The following is a 19,654-nucleotide window of genomic DNA, read 5'->3' on the forward strand; positions in this document are numbered from 1 at the left end:
AGCGAGAGAGCGAGGAGGCGGAGGCGCGGGACGCGGACGTGCACCGCGCGGGGAGGCCCCTGGCGTAGGGGAGGGGGCGTGCCTCGTGCAGGCCCGGACCTTCAGGCCACGCCCACACCCTGGCCCTGGCCACGCCCCCACCCGTGGCCACAGCCCGCCTGGCGCCCCCAGCGCCAGCGCAGCCCCCAGCCGACGCCTGCTGACTTGGGCGTCTCCTCTCTGTCTGCTTTCCCGTCCTGGAGCCTTTCTGGGCCTGCCTGTACCCACAGGTTGCGCCTTCCCGCCCGCTGCTGAGGTTTCCATTTAGGCTTCCAGCTCCGGACTCCGTCCTCATATACATCCCAGCGCTAGAAATCCACAGGATTTCTACTGCAGAACTTTCCAGACTTTGGGTCTCGCGGCATACAAAGCCAGCAAGATCTAAGGAAAGTGACCTTCAACTCTGGAAGTAGGCGCCTGGTAGTATGTTTCTACAGATTCCCTTGTTGCTGTTTATATTAAACCCCTTGGCGCTTTCAGTATTCTGAACTTGAAAATATGAGTAGCTATAGATAATCCCCCCTCCCCCAAAAAATAACAGCCTACAAGAAATTACTCGGCACTTCCTGCATTTAAGTTTTGAGCTAAAGAAGTAACAAGTAAAAAAAAAAAAAGTTCTCTTACTTTAAAATGCTGCATTGGTCATGCTCTCTTGGAAGGACAATCAAGAATAGCAAAGGATAAATGGGAAGGCACTTGGCACTGCTGAAATTGGGCAAGATGGCTAATAGCTTCCAGTAACGTTACTGTGGTATTCTTTTGTGTGGCTTAAAATGTCTTTCCTATTGTATTATTCAGCGTTTTCTATAAAAACAATTAATAGAATAAATATATTAAATGTAATATATATATATATATATATATATATATATATATGGAGGGGGTTTATTAGAGTGACTTACAGGCTGTGGTCTGTCTAGTTCAACAGTGCTGTCTCCAAACTGAAAGGCGGAGAACCTATTAGTTTTCAGTACTCAAGGCTGGATGTGTCAGCTGGTCTTCAGCCTATGTTGGAATACAAAGAAGTAGGTTTTAATATCAGCAAAGTAGTGTCTCAGCGGCAAGAGAAAAAACCTTGCTAGCAAAAGTGAGGAGAAGCAGGCACTAAGCAAAAGCTTTCTCCTCCCCCTTCCTTTTATGTAGGCTGCCACGGAGAGGAGAGCGTGGCAGAGTTAGGGTGGGACTTCTCCCCCTCAAATGATCCAATCAAGAAAACATTCACAAGTGTGCTCAGTTGTTTGGGTTTTGTTGATTCCAGATGTGACCAAGTTGAAACCCAAGATTGGCGCTCACACTTACTGTCCACTCTAGCAATTTAAAAAGCCCTCCAAGGTTAAACTTTCCCAGGGATGTGAATAAAAGCCAAAATAATCCCGAGTGCTCTGTCCCTCTACCCTCTGGAGATGGGTAGTCAGGAGCAGACACACTGTCCTTCCATCAGAGCAGAATGTTCACAATTTAGCACCATTCTTTTTCCCTCTAATTTTCATTTCGTGTAGAGTATCATCCTGCAGCTAGACATGGTGTGATGTCTACTCGAGGTTGTCACTTTGACTATATCCGTAATAAACCACAACTCAGAAATGTAGGGCACACCTGTGATCCAGATCTTGAGGCTCTTTGACAGCATCTACGGTTTTGATCCAGATCTCAAGGCAGAGTGGTCCTTAAAGTTTAGGCCCAGGCAAGATGGTACACGCCTTTAATTCTAGGAGTCAGAGGCAAGATCTCTGAGTTCAAGGCCAGGCTGGGACAAAACAAGTTCCAAGTGAAGGACAGCTTAGGTCCAGTATTTTTTTAGTTACTTATCAGTACTATCCAATTTCTAATGGGATTAGGTTAGCATTACTTCTAAAGTCTCTAGGGGAAATATTTTCATCTTTATTTATTTATTTTTTTTAAAGATTTATTTCATGTATGTGAGTACACTGTCGCTGTCTTCAGATGCGTCAGAAGAGGGCATCCGATCTCATTACAGATGGTTGTGAGCCACCATGTGGTTGCTGGGAATTGAACTCATGACCTCTGGAAGAGCAGTCACTGCTCTTAACCGCTGAGCCATCTCTCCAGCCCCATATTTTCATCTTTAATCTGGGCCTACATAATGACAATAGAAGTCTTCGCTGCCCACTTGCCAGCACATCTGTCGGAACCTACTTCTCCAGGATTTAAGCTTATACCAAAGCCCAGCTGAAACACCCAGCCTTGTGGGACTGAGCAACTACTGGACCCTTGGACTTCCCACTCACAGCGGCCTGTTGTTGGGTTAGTTGGACTGCAGACTGTAAGTCTTTACGATAAATTCCCTTAATATATAGAGGCATTCCATACATTCTGCAACTCTAGAGAACCCTGACCAATGCATGTGGCGATGCACACTTGTAATCCCAGCATTCTGGAGACTGAGAAGGTTGCAGACTTTTTGCATAGCAAGACCCTGTCTCAAAAACAAAGCAAACCAATTAAAAACCAATATCAGGACTAGGAGTGTGACTCAGTTGCTAGGGCACTGGCCTAGCAAGCACAAAGCCTTGCGTTTGATCCCTAGCACTGAGTAAATCCCTGTTTGGTGGCTCATGCTCGCACCATGGAATCTAGCCCTAGGTGGTAGCAGGTGGAACAGAAGTTCCAGGCTACAATCAGCTACATAGGGAGTTTGAGGTCAGCCTGAGACTTACGAAACCCTGTCTCAAAATGAAATCCTGAAATGACATTTTTAATAAATACATCAAAAGTGACATCAATATTTTAAGAATATCACATTAGCACTGTATGTACATGTGATAGGTGGATGACTAGATGAACTCTGGATAAAAATATTATTTCCCCCTAGAGGCTTTAGAAGTAATACCAATCTGATCACATTATAAGCTGGGTAGTACTGATGAGTAACTAAAAAAATAATCACCTCTTTAGTGGCTTGATCCTATGGTTATATTACAGAATAAGATTAGCTTCCCTCAGCTAAGCTCTCCTGAGCACTTAATATATGCTAACAACTTTGTTAAAAGTTCCGAGAATACACTATACAGACCTTGAAGAAATAAGTCTTGTATTCCTAGAGCCCAGCACAGTGCTTGGTACTCAGTAGCTGCATGAGAAATATGTGTTAAGATAATGAGAGATGGGGATCCTTGACCTCAGTGCGTACAGGAGACAGAGTAGCCCACATGTGCTTGATTGGCCTTGACTTAATTAACAGCAAAAGAAAGTGTCCCTAAGACTGCCTGCTATATGTCCATCTCTTCAGCCATGCTTCAAACAGCTCATTGTTACCAGCTGCGTGTCGCCGCTCATCAAACAATTGGTAGAGTCAAAGGCTCTTCCTTTTTCTTTATAAAAACAAAACAACAAAAACCCAGGCTTTATTCTGTAGCCTAGGCTTGCCTGGAACTCACTCTATAGCTGAGGCTGGCCTCAAAATTGCAGTGATCTTCCTGCCTCAGCCTCCCTAAGAGTTGGAATTTCTGACATGAGCCCAGACGCATAGCTTACTTCTTTTCTGTAGCTTGCAGATATGATGCCTGTGGTTCAGTAACTGTCCCAGACATAGGGTTTGGAAATGGGACAGCTGAGGCTCAAACCTGGGTCATTTAACTCCAAGTGTAAGACGCTCTTTGTATTAAAGAGAAATGATAGAATGAATATATATAAATCACACACGCGCGCGCACACACACACTCCTAACATGATATATGTGGGATTTATTAGACTGGCTTACACGATGTGGTCTGTAGTCTGACAGTCTTATGAAGTAAAGGCCCAAATCTGGTAGTCATTGAGTCCACAGGGCTGGCTGTCTCAGTAGTTCTGGTTTGGCAGTGGAGTTGTGCTTGATTCCTGCAGAACTGCCAGTCTTCAGTCTACAGAGGAATCCTGAAGAAGTGGATTCCTGCCAGCAAGAACTTGTCAACAGGAGTGAGGACAAGCAGGCAAAAAGCCTCGCCCTTTCAAGTCCTTCTGTGTGGGCTGCCACCAGGTGTCACCCAGATTCAGGGTGGGTCTTCATGCTTTAAGTAATCTATTTTTTAAAATTGCTGGCAGTGATATCATACACCTTTAATCCCAAAACTCCGGAGGTAGGCAGAGTTCGAGGCCAACCTGGTCTACAGATGCTACACAGAGAAACGCCGTCTTGAAAAAATAGGAAAGAAAGATCCCTCATAGGAGTGCCCAGTGTCTTGGGCTTTGATTGATTCCAGATGTGGCCACCTTGACAATGAAGATTAGCCATCACAGTCTTCATTGAGGCCGCACTGCCCTCAACTCTCCCCGGGGGTTTTGCTCTTTGTGGTGTGTGCGTGGTTTACGAGACAGATAGACATCTCTACAGCTATTCTTTCTTTTTTTTCTTTTCTTTCTTTTTTTTTTTTTTTCTTTTCTTTTTTTTGGAGTTGGGGACTGAACCCAGGGCCTTGCGCTTCCTAGGCAAGCGCTCTACCACTGAGCTAAATCCCCAACCCTACAGCTATTCTTTCAATCATCAGTGTGGTTACTTTTATATTTATCTACTTATCAGGTTGTGTGTGTGTGTGTGTGTGTTGTATACGTGTGTGTACAAATATGTCTGCAGAGGTGCCTGCCCATGAATACATTGTGGAGGTCAGAAGTCATGTCTTGTGTCTTTCTCTCGCACTATCCACTTTGTTTTTTGAGACAGGGTTTCTCACTGAACATGGAGCCCACTGTAGCATGGCTGCCTACCAAGCCCAAAGAACCTCTTGTTTTCATTTCTCCCTCTGTCACTGGAATTACAGGTTTGGTTTTTTTGTTTTGTTTTGTTTTTGTTTTTGTTTTTTTTTTTTAACATAGGCGCTGGGCTTCATTGTTTGCACAGCAAGGACTTTGTCTATCTCCTCAGTTTGGTCTGAGGAGCTAGCAAGATAGTTTAACAGGTAAAGAAGCTTGCCACCAAATGACCCGAGTTCCATCCCCAGCACCCATATAGAGGGATGGAGAGAACCCACTCCCTGAAATCCTCTAATAGCCACACTTGCTCTGTGACAAGCACATGTGCACACACACGGAAGATAAATAAATAAATATAATAAAAAGCTAGACATAATGCAAATATAACAATCCACTGACAGGAAACCAGCAGGTTTTGTTTTTGTTTTCTTAGAAAACTTGGCTTAGGAGACTAAAACAAAATTAAAAATAAAAGGCGTGCAGAAGACTGGCATAGCTTGGAGCTTACCCACTTACCTATGACTGTACATGTCATCCCTTCTCTGAAAGAACCAAGTTAAGACGGTAGAAAGGCCCAAAGAGACCTATAATCCAAAGTGGCTTCCAGAAGCAGACAATTCAAGATTTATCACCCATTCGACTAAAACCATATCATTCTAGCCACAAGACTTAGTCAAGTTTTTCTTGTATTTTAGCATAGGGAGTTTCTGTTTTTAACACTCCCCTTGGACTTGTAGCTCTTTTCTAGTCCCAAGACCACTGAAATAATTAGTGCTACTCTTATGTACAAAAATATTCATCTTAAAGGAACTAAACAGACTAAATGAGATGGCTACTGCGACAGGCTTTGGGGGAAGATGAATCAATATTGCTTTTGCTTCCCCTGGAGACCTGGAATGGTGCTTTACGTGTCCCAGATGTGACTGTTTCTGCCTCACATCTGTCAGAGCATTTTATTAAAGTAATGAACTAGCATGTGTCTGAAAGGCCCAAAGAATGAATTAGAGGTTTTATTTTGAAGCCTGGTTTGGTGGCACATTCCTGCAAGACCAGCTCTGGGAAGGCAGAGACAGGAGGATCACCACTATTTCAAGACCAGCCTGGTCTATGTAGTAAATTCCAGGCCAGCCAAGACTCCACAGAGGACCCTGCATCAAAAAGAAAATCAAGCCTTTTGGCTGAGTGACAGACACTATGTCAGTCAGCAAGAACAAGTGCCAACAAAAAGTGACAGGAAGGGAGCCAAGAAGAAAATGGTTGGTTATTGTCTGTCTCTCTGTCTCTGTCTCTTTCTCTGTCTCTCTCTGTGTCTCTCTCTCTCTGTCTCTGTCTGTCTCCTTCTCTTCTCTTCTCTTCTCTTCTCTTCTCTTCTCTTCTCTTCTCTTCTCTTCTCTTCTCTTCTCTTCTCTCCTTTTCTCCCTCATGCTCCCTCCCCTTCCTTCTTAAAAAAAGGGTCTCTCTGTAGCCTAGGCCATCATGGCACTTGCTCTGTATATGGCCTAGATCCACCTCTGCCTCCAGTGTATGAGTGCCAGGATCAAAAGCATGCAATACCACCACTCTGAATCTTTTTTGCTTTTGTTTTTTGTTGTTCTTTTGTAACAGGTTGTCTGGGAACTCCCTATGTTAACCAGGCTGGCATGGAACTCACAAAGAGATCCACCTGCCTCTGCCTCTGAGAGTCTGAGATTAAAAGCACATGTCTCCAGACCCAGCTGATCCATTTTCTAAGAAAGATTAGTTTGATGTGAAAACCCCAGCTAATTCAATATTAGAAACATTAGACTCAAGGAATCAAAATTGCATGTGATGGCCAGGAGGATTATTTGTTTGAAGTGAGCCTTGCCTCAGGACAGAATAGTAAAGTTGCATTTAGAAAGTCCAAGCTAATTCCTGAGGATGTTCAGGGCAAAAAGCCCTCTCAGACTAATTTCTGTGGGCTTTGGCTGTTACCCTCAACATGATCAAAATATGGCAGACCATGACTGAAGCTCATATTGATGTCAAGACACCCAATGACTGTTTGCTTTTCTGTGCTGCTTTTACTGAAGAAAAAAAAAAAACAAAACAGTAACCAGATACAAAAGACATCTTATGCCCCACCAATATGTCTATCAGATCTGGAGGAAGAAGATGAAAATCATAACTGGAAAAGTACAGACAAATGACTAGAAAAAAACATGGGTGATGAATTGATTACAGGCCAAGCATGATGGTGCATGCCTGTAATTCCAGCACCTGGGAGGCAGAGGGGAAAGAAATAGAAAAGGCTCTTCCTTTCCTTTCAGCAGCGTGCGGCAGCAAGATGGCGGTACAGATTTCCAAGAAGAGGACGTTTGTAGCTGATGGCATCTTCAAAGCTGAACTGAATGAGTTTCTCACTCGGGAGCTGGCTGAAGATGGCTACTCTGGAGTTGAAGTCCGAGTTACGCCGACCAGAACAGAAATCATTATTTTAGCCACCAGAACACAGAATGTTCTTGGGGAGAAGGGTCGTCGGCTCAGAGAGTTGACTGCAGTTGTCCAGAAGTGGTTTGGCTTCCCTGAAGGTAGCATAGAGTTGTATGCAGAAAAAGTGGCCACAAGAGGTCTGTGTGCCATTGCCCAGGCAGAGTCTCTACGCTACAAACTTCTAGGAGGGCTTGCAGTTCAAAGGGCCTGCTATGGTGTGCTTCGGTTCATTATGGAAAGCGGGGCCGAGGGCTGCGAGGTTGTGGTGTCTGGGAAGCTCCGAGGACAGAGGGCCAAGTCCATGAAGTTTGTGGATGGTCTGATGATTCACAGCGGAGACCCTGTTAATTGCTATGTTGATACTGCTGTGGGCCATGTTCTCCTCAGACAGGCTGTGCTGGGCATCAAAGTGAAGATCATGCCGCCCTGGGACCCAGGTGGTAAGATTGAGCCCAAGAAGCCTCTGCCTGATCATGTGGAACCTAAAGATGAAGTCTTGCCCACCACCCCATCTCAGAACAGAGGGGTGGGAAGCCAGAGGCACCCGCCAGGCCTCAGCCAGGGCCTACAGCATGACAGGGTCTTCGCAGCTGCATCTGGAGGCTGGATGTTGACTTGTAAAGACGTTTAATAAAAGCTTGAACAAAGAAAAAAAAAAAGAAATAGAAAAGGCTCGCTAGTCTACCTACCCTTTTCCGAAGAGTCTTCATTGGAAAGTAAAAATGCAAACCCAAGTTTTGATTGGGAAACTCACAGAGCTCATGGTAAAGATGGCTGCTGGAGATGTCAGGGCTAAAGTCGAGGGAGCCAACGGATACGAACCACCAGTCCAGAATCTCTATGAAATTCAAATGTTTCTTAGGGACATATAAAAAGTCCTATTTGTGATGGTTTGTTTCTGGGAAAGAAGAAGGGGAAGGAGGGGGAAAGGAGAAAGAAGGGAGAGGATGAGGAGGAAGAGAGAACAAGAAGAAGAAGAGGAGGAGGAAGAGGAAGAGGAGAGGGAGGAGGAGAAGGAGGAAGAAGGAGAAGGAGAAGAAGAAAGGGAGAGAGGAGAGACAGAGAGAAGGAACAAATTGTCAGGTGGCCAGGTGCTGGTGGTTTATGCTTTTAATCCCAGCGTTCAGGGAGGCAGAGGCAGGAAGATCTCTGAGTTTGAGGTCAGCCTGTTCTACAGAGCAAGTTCTAGGACATCCAGGGCTATGCAGAGAAACCCCATCTTGAAAAAGAATAACCATTAAGACTTGTTTCTTTGTGACCACTTTGTAACCAGTCAGTTAATAACATATATTAGTGTGAGAGAGTGTAGTATCTACTTTCAAATATAAGCTAAAAAATGTTAGTAATTTCTAACTTTTGGTTTTATTTCTTTCTTTTTTAAAGATTTATTTCTTATGTATACAGTGTTCCACTTACATGTATGCCTGCAGGCCAGAAGAGGGCATTGGATCTCCCTACAGATGGTTGTGAGCCACCATGTGGTTGCTGGGAGTTGAACTCAGGACCACTGGAGGAGCAGACAGTGCTCTTAACCTCTGAGCCATCTCTCCAGCCCTAACTTTTGGTTTTCTAACATGTAGAAACTATTACATCAAAGAAATCTCCTCAGTTGGGTTTTTTTTTTTTCTCCTTCACGTCTTTAATCCCAGAGGCAGGCGGATCTAAGTTCAAGGCCAGGTTGGTGTAATAGTGAGTTCCAGGACACTCATGGCTACCTGAGACCCAGGACGGTTGAGGGGAAGGAAGGAAGCCTTTGGGTTGTTTACTTCCTGAGCTTAAGGAGCTTCTCTGCAAGATGGAATGTCTCACCTCCCTCAGGACAGCATATTCTTTCAACTTCTTTACAAGCTGTCCTCCAAGCTGGATCGTTTATAATCCTAGAAGAAACTGCTGTATGACCCCAGCCTGACGTTCTGTTACGTGGTGTAGGTATACAGCTTTAGTTCCCAGACTTCACACTCTTGAACCTCATCCAATCGCCGCCTTCGTTTGACCATTCTCTGGAATTTGAAAGACCACTATGCATCTGCTCTCTATGCAGTTGCCTTGTCTTCCACACGGCCCAGTGCTTAACTCCTTGTCAACCTGGTCATTCTTTGACTTGGCATGTGTGTGTGTGTGTGTTGCGTTTGTCTTCATATGTGTGCTAATGCATGTGTCTGTACATCCATGTAGAAGCCAGAGGTTAAAGTCAGACTACTTGGGATTTCATACATTTACACGATGTATTATGATCATATCTACCTGCCATTATTCCCACCCCCAAAGTCTACTACTTTTTCCTCTCTGCTCTGGACTCTTCCAGGTGCCTCTGGATGTGCTCTCTCTCAGATCTACAACGAATATCTTCCCCTCGTGCTGTCAGTCTATACACCCTAGTGCCCTATCCAACCCTGCCACTCTCCCAACTTCACGACCTCCATTTTTTGTGTTGACATCAATAGCCCCAAGTTCAATTGGTGTTGCCCTTGTGCATGGATACAGGACCATCCACTAGGGCACAGGCAAGCTACTTCCCCAAAGGAAAATTAATCTCTTTCTCAGAAACCGTCAATTGCAATTAGCTCCTTCCCCAGGGGTGGAGGCCCCTCCGTAATCCATGCTGGAATCCTGATTAGCCTGGTCCCGCGCATGTATCCGCAGGTGCTGTGTGCGGCAGCCGTGTCACACCCAGAAATCCGCCTCAACAGCCATCCTCGTCTGTCAGCTCTCACATGCTTTCTGCCTGCTCTTCCCTGATGCTCCCTGAGCCTTGCACAAGGAACTTAGTGTTGGCAATTCATAGTTATATTTCACACTTTATCCATTGCGGGGAGCTTTTGGGACCGCTTCTCGGAATTTGGCATCAGGCTAGGACAACGAAGTAGTCTCAAGGCAGGGGACTGTATTATACTCCTTGTATCTTGGTCATCCTGATAAACCCCTAGACACTGTGACCACAGGACTTTATTGCCTTGGTTTTTTTTTTTTTAAGGATTTATTTATGTATTATATATAAGTACACTGTAGCTGTCTTCAGACACACCAGAAAAGGGCATCAGATCCATTACAGATGGTTGTGAGCCAACATGTGGTTGCTGGGATTGGAACTCAGGACCTCTGGAAGAGCAGTCAGTGCTCCAGCCTGTTTATTGCCTTGTTTGATTACTTTGATTATTGCCTTGTTTGTTCCTTGACTACTTTGTTTATGCCTTACAACTGACCATATTCTTTGCATGTACCTAGAATGATATAAAAGCAGATTGGGAAAAAATAAACCTGCTTTAGCTTCTGAATGTGCTGGAGTCATGTTACGGTGTTGTCTAATTGTCTTTTTCTCTTCAGTCCTTGCTCCCTCCCTTGGAAACCCCGTTGGCTGACTGAGCTGGCTTGGTCAATCCATTGGACATTTGATCAGATATGAGTCTGCCTTACCTGCTACCGTAAAAAGAAGCTTCTCTGACCAAAGTTAACAGGAACACAAATCTACAGATACACACATAAATATAGACATTTTAGAAAGCATGGTGGTTTGAATGAGATGTTCCCCATAGTCCCACAGTATTTGAATATTTGGTCCCAGTTGGCAGCTCTGTTTGGGGAGGTTTTGGAGGTGTGGCCTTGTGAGAGGAAGAGCGCTGCTAGAGGTAGGCTGTAAGAGTTGAAAAACTTACGCCATTTCTAGTTCACTCTGTCTACTTCATGCACGCTGTGCAAGATGGGAGTCCTCAGCTTCCTGCTTCCGCCACTTTGCCGTCACATCACTTAGCCCTCTGGGACCACAAGCTCAAGTAAATGCTTTCTTCTATCGATTACTTTGGTCGTGGTGTTTTATCGCCGCAATAGAAAAGTAACGACTACAGAAGCCAGTTTGACAGCATGGCTACGTAACACCACAACATCATCTACTTGAACTTTTTAAACGGGGTCTCTTACTGAGTGTCGAGCTGGCCGACGGACTAGAATGGTTGGCCAGGGATCCTCCTGCCTCCGCCCACCAGCACTAGGATACCAGATGCTCACCTGAATGGGTGCCGAGGACCCAAACTCAGGTTCCATGATTGTGCAGCACACTTTACCCGTGCAGCATCTCCTCCAGCCCTGCCTCTCTTCCGCGTTCTCCCTGTTTTCCTCTCGGCTCATTCTAGCTCTAACAAACTTTCTGTCCTCATATTTGCTGGGCCTCAGCATATCTTTTAGATCGACCTCGTGGAAAGCTAGATTTGACCCTCAAACACAGAAGAAACAACCGGCCTACGAGGCTAGATGGAAGCCACCATCCAGTGTGCTTATGCTGAGAAAGAGGATTGCCCCGGTGAAGTTAAGTCTGAAGCAGGATCTCTATTTCAGTTTCACTTAAAGCTTGTTCTATGCACATCGCACCATGCAAATGGATTGTTGCCCACTCTTACGAAAACTAGCTGAGCCTCAGTCACAAGTGGCCAACTGTTCAGAACATGTTCCAGTGAGGCAGGAAGGCTGTGCAGCTGGGCTATGTCTGCACTTCCTCTCCGGGTTCTGTATATTATTCCATTCTTCTGGCTATGAATATAACCCTCCTGACTGGGGCAGTGGAACACTCTGAACCATTTTCGGTCTAGACTGATGTCTGACTTGAGAACTTGCAAAGAAAGCCACTTGAAATCTGCAAAAGGACGTTTGTTGCAGCTCCCCTCCCCCCTTTAACATGGCATGTGGAACGTCCCAGATAAATGCAGCAGATGCATGTCACATTTGGGGCATATGGTTTGGGGACTAGCTCATAGATGACTAGGGTTTCTATTGTTTCAATGAACACCATGACCAAAAGCAAGTTGGAGAGGAAAGGATGCATTTGGCTTACACTTCCACAGCACTGTTAATCCTAGAAGGAAGTCAGGACAGGAATTGAGATAGGACCCGAACCCAGAGGTAGAAGTGGATGCAGAGGCCACATGGGGGTGCTGCTCACTGAATTGCTTCCCATGCTTGGCTCAGCTGCTTTCTTAGAATACCCAGAACCACCAGCCCAGAGATGACTCCACACTCTACAGGCTGGACCCACCCCCTGTCAATCACTAATCTAAAAAATGTCCTCCAGGCTTGTCTACAGCCTAGTCTTATGGAGGCATTTTCTCAAGAGGTTTCCTCCTTGGGGTTGGGGATTTAGCTCAGTGGTAGAGCGCTTGCCTAGCAAGCACAAGGCCCTGGGTTCGGTCCTCAGCTCAAAAAAAAAAACAAAACAAAACAAAACAAAAAACAAAAAGAGGTTTCCTCCTTTCAGATAGTTTGTATGTCAAGTTGATATAAGACTAGCCAGCACAATATTCAACTACTGAATATAGTTGTTACCCATCATGGTTAAGGACATACACATTAAATTAAATCTTTGCTACTGCAAAATGGAAATACAGTTTGAGGTGTGCCCTTTTTTCTCTTCTCTCATAGCAGTTATAAAGCACTAAGTCAATTATCACACTAACAGGAAAGGGCCTAGGGCCATCAGAGGCCTTATCTCATGAAGGTGAAAATTTTTAAATAGTTATTAAAAAGTAATTGGACAGGGCTGGAGAGCTGGATCAGTGGTTAAGAGCACTGTCTGCTTTTCCAGAGGAGAGTTCAATTCCCAGCAACCACATGGTGACTCACAACCCTCTATAATGAGATCTGGTATCCTCTTCTGGCCTGCAGGCATACATGCAGACAGAAATCTGTATGATGTATTAATAATAAATAAATATTTTTTAAAAAATAAAGAATCAGATAAAGTAAATATTGATAAAAACGAAACCTAAGAGGAAATAAGAGATACATGACTGGTCCCAAGAGAGTGGAAGTCTTCAGATCATTATTAAGAATTAAATGGGGGCTGGGGATTTAGCTCAGTGGTAGAGCACTTACCTAGGAAGCGCAAGGCCCTGGGTTCGGTCCCCAGCTCTGAAAAAAAAAAAAAAGAACCAAAAAGAATTAAATGACTGGGTGTGCATTTAATCCCAGCACTCAAAAGGCAGAAGCAGGGAGATCTCCCTGAGTTCAGCTTGGTCTACAGAGAGAACTCTATGACATCCAGGAGCTACAGAGTGACACAGTCTCAAAAAACCAATAGAACAACAACAACAACAACAACAACAACAATGAAATGGAAATCTGGGCATTTGAGCACAGTGGCACAGGCCTGTGATACCACCACTTGGAAAGCAGAGGCAGGAGATCCCCTTCAAAGCCAACCTGGTCCTTACAATTAATTCCTGGCCAGCCAGGGCCACCAGGCAAGACTCAGGCTCAAAATGAACCTCAGCAAACCAAACCAATAAAATAGATAAACAAATGGGATAGGCTGACAGCATAGACCGATAGTGGTGTTACTTCCTAGGAAATGGAGGTTTCCCTCTCTCTGTTCTTGGTCTTGTTAATAAAATAATTTGGAAGTGAGCATGGAAGGAACTTGAGAACCAAGTACCAGGGCAGGCAGGCTATAAATTTCATCAGTTGCCAGGATGAAGGAGATACAGAAGAGAGGACACAATGATTTTAAGAAAGCAAACAGTGGGCAGCACCATAGAGCTGGTCCTGGTGGCATAGGTGGAGAAAGCTGGCCCACCCCTAGCCAGGGCAAAACAGGAATGAGCAAAATGGGGCAGCTGGCCCTGGTGGCAACCACACAGGAGAGCTGGTGGGCTGAACAACACAGTCTTCACCCAGGCCCTGATCCAGGACTTCAAGTTGGCTCACCCAACATCTACCTCATCTATGACCTACTGGAGTTCCGTGTGTAGGGCTGGTCCTGCAGCTCCAAACCCACAGGATCTTCATGACACAGGGTAACAACAGGAGCCCCCTGAGGATCCAGCATTGTTAGTGTCGCAGAAGCCAGAGGCCTCCAGCTGCTCCCATGACTCATTGCAGCAAACATTTGCAAGTAAAGCTGTTTGGGCAAAAGGGAAACTGGGACCCACTGTGACACAATACAGTTTCCAAAGGGAATTGTTGTTTTAATTTTAACTTTTTATTTTCTTTTAGCAGACAGATTGCAAGAGCAGAGGGCAGAAATGAAGGGACAGGAAGATAAATGGGATTGGGGTGCATGATGAGAAATTCAGAAAGAATCAATAAAAAGTTTTTTAAATGAAAAGAAACAAAGAAGCAAACAAAGCAGGCAGATTCAGTAACAAAAATCAAGTAATCATGCCAGCCAAGCACCTACATGGCAGAAAGTATTGGGGCCTCTAGAGAAGAACAATTAGAAAAGTCCAAAGTGCCCAGGCTTTGGCCAGTATTTAGGGGAGAGAAAAAGGAGGAAAAAAAACAGGAAGAAAGGAAAAATGCTAGTGTTTTGAGCAGCTCAGAAAAGCCCGCAGGACACATGACGGAAGTTCTTCTGGAGACTGTATCAGAGCAAAGAGACAACTGTTTTATATCACAAAGAGCCCAGTCATTCTTTCCATTCTCTTAGCTTGACTTCAGGTAAATAATTTTCCTATGAGGTGGACTCCTGATCCCATGATTGATTGACAGGCCCAGCTGGATTAACTCTTAAAAGAAGAGACAATACAATGTAACTTTAAAAGAGAATTATTTATTTTATGTATATGGGTATACTGTTGCTGTCTTCAGACACACCAGAAGAGGGCATGGATTCCATTACAGATGGTTGTGAGCCACCATGGGGTTGCTGGGAATTGAACTCAAGACCTCTGGAAGAGCAGTCAGTGCTCTTTACCCCTGAGCCATCCCTCCAGCTCCAAAGTAACATTTTAGTCTTCACAGGAGACCAGAATGGCATCTCTCTACCTAGGACCAGAGGATTCCATTCTTTCGACCAGAAAGAAAGAGCTTCCCCTTCATGGACCTCAACAGAGCCGGGGCACCGGCACCTTTCACAGGATAGTTGAAGGTCTAAGGAGTGGCAAAGCCAAGGCTTACCTTTCTAGTGTTTAGAGGGAAATGGGAGGTGGGGTCCACAGGTTCAGTGGCTTCAAAGGCTTCTGACATGTTGGATACTCAAGAGTTTAGACCCTAAAATCATCCAGGAGCCAGACCAGGAACCAGAGTCTTCCGGCCTCCAGCATGATAAGGCCACAGACATTTCTAGCTTCGGGCCATGACAAAACCAGACCTACTGCTTCGGGGCTGTTGTAGGATTCTAAATGAAGAGATGACCCTGAGGCTTCTTCAGGAAGACACCATTAATGTTCATGCACTGGCTAGAGAGAACTCTTGTTTGTAAGAGGAAAACTAGTGAGCAAGCAGTTCAGTAAAACAGGGTTTTAAATAGGATATTGGGGGGGGGTTCCTTTTTGTGGTTCATATGCAGTTACATACATTGTGACAGGGATCTTGGATTACCAAGTAAGCAGTGTCGGCTAGAATGAGAGGGGAGGGCGGGGCTGGTTGTGCAGTGTGGCCTATCTTCACGTATGCAAAGAGAACTCTCCAGCTTGCAGGTAGCCCGGACTAGACGCTGACCAGCCCACGTGGCTGTCTCCAGTTTTTCTTCCTCTTAGCCCTCTGGGGTTCCCTCCTCCCTCTACTAGAGGGTCTCTGCCCTAAACTGTCTGTTCCACTCTATCTCCCATCCTCATTGTGTACACTTAGCAAGGGCTCTGGGACAGAATCCATAGTGCCAAGAGAGAAAAGACTGGAAATTGATGTGGTTAAAACAAAGGAGATGGGAGTGGGGTCATAGTTCAGCCGGTAGAGGGCTTGTGTAGCACTGGGTCACGTCACTGCATAAAAACTGGTGCGGTGACACCACATGCCTGTCATCACAGCCACAGGGAAATAGGACAGGAAGATCAGATGTCTAAGGTCACCCTCAGCTACACAGAACAGTCCATGTTAGCCCAGTCTGCATGACACTCTGTATTTAAAAAGAAAATGAAGAAAGAAGACAAAAATACTGCACCACAGTCTTGAGGGGACCCCAAACAAGTTTGCTGTGTTTACCAATTTGGAGACATTGATCTGAGAAGAACGAAAAGGTAATCATGAAAAAACAAGATCTGAAACTGCCCACACCAATAATCATCGCCGTTACTCAGATAAAGACTGACAAGACAGGCGGGGTCCTTTGCCTCAGTTGCCCCCGGAGAACCTAAAGCCTTAAATACAGGAATGGGTTCAACGGTCAGGGCTGGATAAGAGGAATAATAGAAGATTCATCGATCCGGGAGCACTGTGCCAAGATTTACTGGCGAAACTCTGGCTTGGCTTACAATTTAATTAAGAGACCAGAGAGCTGTAAGAGTTGATATGATAATAAAAAGGGGAAGCTCGCAAAGCTTTACATGACGAAGCTGTGTTTTATTTACTAGATTAATTAATTACTTTTCTATTGCCGTGGTAAGACTAATTGACCAAGGCAACTTATAAAATAAAGTGTGTAACTGGGTTTATGCTACCAGAGGGCTGGAATCCAAGATAGAGCAAAGGCACAGTGTCAGGAACAGCTGAGGTCTCACAAGCAGAGGTGTAAGCAGAAGACAGAGAACGCACTGGGAAAGGGGCATGAGTCTTGCAAAACCTCCAGTGACATTCTTACTCCACAAGGCCACATCTCTGAATCCTCCCTAAGCAGCCATAAGCTAAGGGCCAAGTTATTCAAGTGCCCAAGAATTATGAGGGATATTTCATGCAAATCATCACATTTACTTACATGTTTTGTGGGAATAGATACTGTTCGTCTTAGTTAGGATTTCATTGCTGTGAAGAGACACCATGACCAAGGCAGACATGGTGCTGGAGGAGCTGAAATCTCCATGTCTTGATCCAAAGGCAGCTAGAAGGAGATTAAGGATTGTGGGATGGTGGGCTGTGAAAGGTACCCTGATTCCCAGTCGAGATAGGTCGAAGCCCCAGGGACCCTAAGGTGCTTCCAAATCTCCCAGGAGATCAGGCCCCTCTCACGTAGCTACAGCCCCCTACGGCCCCCTGTGGGGAAGTTTGAGACAGATCAGTCATGTAGGGCAACGCCCCAAGCCCCTCCTCCACAGGTGAGGATGTGACCTCACAGTCATAGAATCAGGACCACACCCCCAAATATGTAGATAAGGTATTCCCTAGCTCTCAGGCCAAACCAATAGGAAGTACCTGCTGTCAGACACTGACCCATCCCAAAACCATATTTTAAAAAATTACTATTCAGAAGGGTTAAAGGTGTGCAGGAATTACTCCACCATCTGAGAGAGCTTCTGTCATAACAGCTGTAACACCACCACTTGGGGAAAGAGATCCGAAATCCTGACATTGCTGCCAGAAGCTAGTCAGTCTCCTGCTACCTGGCCAACCTCCTGGAGCAGCCAAAGCAGCAGCAGGGGAGGTGGACGTGGAGCAGCACCAGCAATGGAGGCGGCAGAGGCAGTTCTCGCTCCCTGCACGAGTTCTCTCCCTTTCACCTGAACCTGCACACCTAGCTAGACCAGAAATCTCTGTGTCCAGTACGAAGTCCAACACTGGATCACACTGGCCAAACTTGAGCATATATCTGAGGCCTCGAAGCCCTACCTCTCCAGTGACACACTTCCTCTAACAAGGCTACACCTCCTCCAGTAAAGCCACACCTCCTTATAGAGCCACTTCCCAGGGACCAAGCTTATTCAAACCACCACACTATTTCAAGTTGGAAAGAAAATTGCCCAATCTAGCATAGGAAAAGAGGCCTGGGCACCCTTCAGGCAGTGTTAATTGGATGTGCTAAATGTGAACCAGTAAGTTTGCTGCTTAATGTGACAGGGTAGAATAACCAGCTGGGCTGCTGGTGGGAACAAACTCTCTGTGTGGTAACCAGACATAAAGCCCAGACGTTAGCTCATAGGAAGAACCAGGAGGTGCCACCCAACTATTGAACTAGAGAATTCCCACTTGAGAGACGTTTGATAACTTGTTATGAGACATTAAGGAAAGATACCCCTCTGAAGGAAAGAAATAGAATAATCTTACGCACTGAAGAGCCTGTGCTATCTTGGGGGATGTCAGAGAGTTAGTCTAGTGGGGAAGCCAGGACCGAGAAGAAGGCCATAACAGGATGAAATGGCTCCCACGGGAATGTGCTCCTTGAGGAAAGTGAAGAGACCCATCGATGTGGAGATTCGTTTCTCCTCACATCGACTCTAGATTCTACCAATAACTGATGACATAAAGCCTCTGGGTTTGTGACTGCTGATTGTATACAATATGGAGTAATGTAGAGTAGCACAGCTTGACCCCAACAACCAGATTGGAGAAATAAAATATTCAAATCGTTTACTAAACCTTAATCTTTCTCCCTCAAAACATCCTTAACCCCACCTAATGAGAATTTAGGCTAAATACGGACCAGTGAGTAATTATAGATTCTTCAAATTGCAGCTCTTCCAAAAGAGTTATAAGGCCTGTGTGCTGTGTGTAGTTTTAAAAACACACTACCGCCTTTGCCCAGGACCGCGGTGGCACTGCCAGCCCTTCCTGGCTCCGTTCTGTTCCACCTGGTTTAGCTCTGGGATCGGCTGCCACCAGCCATAACCCAACACCCTTGAGTCCTCGGATAAAGGACACAGGCATCGTGTCACTTTACAGCTTTCCCTCTGTGGCACAATTGCTGGGTATAGATACCTCCCACCCGGAAGTTGTGCTTTTACCAATTTATATCTCCATCTCTCCTCCTTCCCTAAACTTAGTGACTTGTTCCGCCAGCCCCTGCCAAACAAGGACACAAGATAGGAGAGGGTTTTTTTCTGCCATGCTTTGGAGGAAGGAGAAGGCAGCAATTAGGTAAGGCCTCGCAGAGAGCTGCGGCCCGCGGCCTGCGCTATGGCCAGTGGCCAAAGATGTTTGGCAGGGGCTAAGTGGAACAAGTCGCTAAGTTTAGGGCAGGAGAGACAGAGACGATAAATCGGTAAGGGCACGCATTTCCAGGCGGGAGATATTTGCACCTAGCAATTGTGCCTAACAGGCAAGTTAAGGTAACAAGGCTGTGTGTGTGTGTTTTATCTGCGGATTCAAGGGTCTCCGGAATGGGCTGGGAGTGAGAGCCCTGGAGCAAAGGGGGGTAGAAAGAGAAGCTGGGTCAGGGCTGGTGATGGCTGGAGCTGAGCCGGGTGGAACAAAAGAGCAGGGAGGGGCTAGTAGTGTGGTCACTGTCCCAAGCAAAGGCAGTAGTCTTTTTAAAACTACATGCAATGCATGTATGATTTTTTTTTTTGTGGGGGGAGATCTGATTCCCCTCTTGCTAATTTATATCCAATAATCTGGTGGGAAATGCAAGGTTCTAGCATTCCCTTCAAAGAATCCCACTGATTAGCACATGGTTACAACAATAGGTTGAATCTGATTTCCCAGCTTACACACCTCTCTTTGATGGAATTTTTGTTTAGTAGACACTGGAAGATTGACTTGACCTCTGACTCATAATGCAGAGGGGAGGAGGACAGGGCAAGGGTCACAGCAGAGCAATGATCCCCTTGTTGACCTGTCACCAGAACAGGATCGTGAGAAGAGAAGGGACTTGAGGTCTGGTGACACACAGGCAAGATGTCCAGGA

General features: G+C 45.5%; 1 protein-coding gene and 1 pseudogene across 1 annotated transcript; both read left to right on the forward strand.

Annotated features, from left to right (window-relative positions):
• Window positions 1-3,291: 3,291 nt before the first annotated feature.
• On the forward strand, window positions 3,292-6,924 carry LOC116911624 (annotated as a pseudogene).
• Window positions 6,925-7,010: 86 nt separating this feature from the next.
• On the forward strand, window positions 7,011-7,755 carry LOC116911137 (40S ribosomal protein S3-like). Its single transcript, XM_032914988.1, is given in 2 exon segments — window positions 7,011-7,688; window positions 7,691-7,755. Coding segments are annotated over 2 exon segments (720 nt in total). The 5' UTR covers window positions 7,011-7,033.
• Window positions 7,756-19,654: the final 11,899 nt, after the last annotated feature.

Source organism: Rattus rattus, chromosome 10 (assembly GCF_011064425.1).
Source record: "Rattus rattus isolate New Zealand chromosome 10, Rrattus_CSIRO_v1, whole genome shotgun sequence".
NCBI lineage: Eukaryota > Metazoa > Chordata > Mammalia > Rodentia > Muridae > Rattus > Rattus rattus.